This window comes from Protobothrops mucrosquamatus, unplaced genomic scaffold (assembly GCF_001527695.2).
Source record: "Protobothrops mucrosquamatus isolate PMUCROS unplaced genomic scaffold, P.Mucros_1.0 scaffold565, whole genome shotgun sequence".
Lineage (NCBI taxonomy): Eukaryota > Metazoa > Chordata > Lepidosauria > Squamata > Viperidae > Protobothrops > Protobothrops mucrosquamatus.
In genome coordinates this window covers 479,786-483,664 of record NW_015386868.1, presented here as the reverse complement: position 1 = coordinate 483,664, position 3,879 = coordinate 479,786, and the positions used below count along the sequence as shown (strand labels likewise).

The 3,879-nt window shown below is 37.0% G+C and overlaps 1 protein-coding gene across 1 annotated transcript in view; it reads right to left on the bottom strand.

Annotated features, from left to right (window-relative positions):
• Positions 1 to 3,094, bottom strand: part of DGKE (diacylglycerol kinase epsilon) — a 23,745-nt gene extending 20,651 nt beyond the window's left edge. Inside the window, exon 1 of the mRNA XM_015817226.1 lies at positions 2,621 to 3,094. Within this exon, the coding sequence (XP_015672712.1) occupies positions 2,621 to 3,078 (458 nt within the window). The 5' untranslated portion in view covers positions 3,079 to 3,094. The remainder of the gene's footprint in view (positions 1 to 2,620) is intronic.
• Positions 3,095 to 3,879: the final 785 nt, after the last annotated feature.

Below are 3,879 nucleotides of genomic sequence, written 5' to 3'. Positions count from 1 at the left end.
GAAATCTCTGCTATGTTGCATGATAACTTTTAATGATAACTTTTAAATTGTAGTTCCTGTTAATTTGTAATGGAATTATTTAAAATCTCATTTACAAATCACTTTCAATAGGCAAATATCTGGTGGCAGAAAAATGACATATAAATACTGACAAGGATTAACAAAGTCAGTAGGACTGGGCAATCCTTCAGATTTGATTTGGAAGAGGCGGCTTAGAATGCACAGGACCAGGAATGTTGCATCTCTCTGTTTTTCATTAAAGCAGCCACATCTGATTTCAAGAACAGCTAGCAGTAGCCTATTTAATGAGTCTCAGACAGGAATAGCATTCCTATTCCTGCAAGCTCCAAAATATCTCTTCTGAAATAAACTGGAGACATTTTATGGCCCAAGGAAAGTAAAACAGTCTAATAAAAGTCAAAAGAATGATAGATAATATTGAACATATAAACAGGCAGTATTAAAAATATAGCAATTAACTGTGCAATTGGTTTTGTTTTTAAATTCTTTTTACAGGTTCTCAATCCCTATAGAGCAGGGGTGTCAAACTGCCGGCCCGCAGGCCAGTTGCATCATATGTAGGCCGCGCCCACCCTAGCTCCAGCAATCCAAAAAAGTCACGATACATCGTGACACGTCACGTGACATGGTTTGACACCTGTGCTATAGAGTACCGAATGATATTAACCAGGCTTATACGTATGAAATCATTCAACAATTGCAGATATTTTGCAACTAAACTGAAAATCTCAGAATTTATTTTTATAAGGAGAAGTTTCTATATCTCCCCCCCTCCCCCGCAGAAATATGGTTCCTCCATGCAGGGTTGAATAATGAGCTAAAGTGCTAAACCACATCCGTTTGGTGTTATTTTGAAAAAAAAATGGATGCATTTTTGTCTTTTAAAAAGATTAATACAGGATAATCAACCATCAAAGGAGGACAAAAGGGCTTACCGGTAAGTTAAGAGTTGGCAGAAAATAGTTTTCATCAGCCAACACAATACAGATGCCCAAATTCCGTACAAAAATAACATAAATGAATTATTAAGGGGATAAAATAAATTTATTAAAATATAGATCAGTTCTGCTGTGGATTCACAGAGAGAAGAACTGGTATATTGTTGAAAAAGAATATTTTTCATGTTCTATTATGGCACTGTATGTAATTTTAGTTTTTTAAAAGCTTCATTGTCAGACTATGGAAAAACAGTCCTCAGTTATACCAAGTAAGAAAAAAACACAGTACAGACATCAACAATTATATTCTCCAGTCCTTTCAAGTGAAGAAGAGTTACAGAAGCCTCCTATCAACCTATTGTTCTTCAGGGATATTGTGACTACAACATCCAGAATTCCTAGCAAGCACTGATGATATGGAATGATATGGATGACACTGGAAGTTTTTAAGAAGAAACTGGACAGCCATTTGCCTGAAATGGTATAGGGTTTCCTGCCTGAGCAGGGGGTTGGACTAGATGACCTCCAAGGTCCCTTCCAATTTTTTTATTACTACTACTACTACTACTACTACTACTACTATTATTATTATTATTATTATTATTATTATTATTATTATTATTATTATTATTATTATTATTATTATTATTATTATTATTATTATTATATCTGTTAATTCTGGCCTTGGTTCTTAATGAAATACAACAAAAATTTATAAATAAAGCACAATGCAGTTGCAATACATGCGAAGGGTCCCAAGTTTAGGAAGACTGAGCTATAGTGTAAAACAAGTAGTGAGTGAAAAGGTATATAAAATTAGATGCCTGTGAAGATCATTCTAGCTGTTTTACATACAAAGTGGTAGTCACAGAGTAGCATGCTAAATTTTAAGATTAATATATTCAAAGAACAAACAGGTTTCCTGTTTCCTTTTTTGGAATGCAAAGAGCTTTCTTACTGATTGTACTTAACCTACTACATTCTTTTCATTTGTTTTTCAAATGTGAATATCTACAAAATATGGTAAGAAAATAAAAGGAAATTTTTATCCAGCAAGACTTGAGATGCTATTTATAAAAACCAAACCAAATGGCTTTTGCCCTCAGAATCATCTCCAGGAAATGTTAAGAGTGGGACTCAACAACTTGTGGCTCTTTTTCTACCAGGATTTTTGCAAATTAGAACTGCATTGTAGTTAGCCTAAAGCTTGTTTCCAGCGAAAACCTTGTTGAACCTAGAACAGAGGTCAAACTGCCGCCCTGTGGGCTGTATGCGTCATGCTGAAACTGCGTCCAACCCATTGCCGGCAATGGAAAAAAGTCACAATACGTCACGACACGTCACGAGTTTGACACCCCTGACCTAGAGCACTATCAGAGTTAGCTTTGGCAAAACCCTATCCTATTCTTGAGCCTTCGGAATTGCAAACTGAGAAACATTCATAATTCAATTCTATCAAAAAAATATGGAAAAATCTTTCCAACCAAAAGATGCCATCCATAATTAAAAGGCAAGACTTTAAACAAATTATAATCAGTGGCTTGTATAAAACACAACGTCATGATCAAGCCCCAGAAATTTAAAGAGGATAAATAAGGAACACATACATCACTGTGTTATTTCCTCTACCACTGCCCTGGTACTTAAATCTGCAGCATTACCTGTAATCACAGAGCTTGGGTTGTGTACCACATTGTAGTTTGCACACCACACAGTAGCTACACAGTGGAACATTGCCTCGGATCCAATGGTGCACCATAGAAGCCGGTCTCCCATCTTGGCATCTTGTCACAATTTCCTTGCATAGGAAAAGACCATCAGCTTTCTTCAGGCATTCTTCATCAACACACAGCCCACAGCAGTTGCAGAAAGCTCCCTGGAGAATATGCTGGGTGCAGACACAGCAATAGGTAGGCTGGCTAAAGAAGTCTATATCTTGCCAATCGTGCTTGCTTTTATGCAAGATATCCTGCAGAAGTCCTTGCCTCCGAGATCGCCGAAAACTGCACCACAAGGTGATCATGACTGGTACCATCACTGAGCACAGAGTCCAGAAGGCCAAATTCCATTCTGGAAGCCATCCTGAAGATGATTTAGATCTGCTTTCAGCCTCTCCCATCTTCTATTGATTTACTGTCACTCTAGATAATTAATTCAATCATGGTAAGATAACACTAACTTGTAGGCCTAAAGAAATCATCTTTGCTATTATTACGGTACATTAATTGGCCCAGTATAAAAATTATCATGTGTTCATTTCAGTTATCTTAATTATTCTAGCACTGTATATCAATAGTTTTTCCTTAAGTCAGATGAGTCCTTTATCCTCAAAAGAATTGCTAGCCTCTTTAGATAATTTACTCCTTTATCCACACTTTATTTCATAATGTGAATTTATTCTTCACAGTGACAATGGTATTCACTTATCTGCTATAACCAATGTGCTCCCCATTTTACTAAATAAACAAAGAAATACTAGGCCAATCTCCAACTCAAGCTGCAACCACCCCAGCTAAAAAAACCCACCCCATTTTTCTCCTTGCTTCTAACAATGCTATATTGTTTCCATCCCTCTTTGTTCAACACAAAGCTAGCAGGTTTCTTATTCCTGACATTGAAGACCAATTATTGTTAAGGTGGGCTCATTCAGCAGGTCCATTATACACACGCATACTCACAACTGGGATAAAACAAAGCTTGATTTCCCTCTCATTTCCAATGTCAGTCTGTGCATCACGAGTCAGACAGTTGCAGCAGCTCCAGAGCAAGTCATCTGAAACAGAGAAAAAAAATGAAGAAAACCTCTTTTAAAACGACTGTCACTTTCATTCATTCAACCGGTGTTCCTCCCACTATCTACCCATTGCTGCTGCTTCAGCCTAAAACCAGAGCGTCTAGGAAAGGAGACTGCTAAACCAAT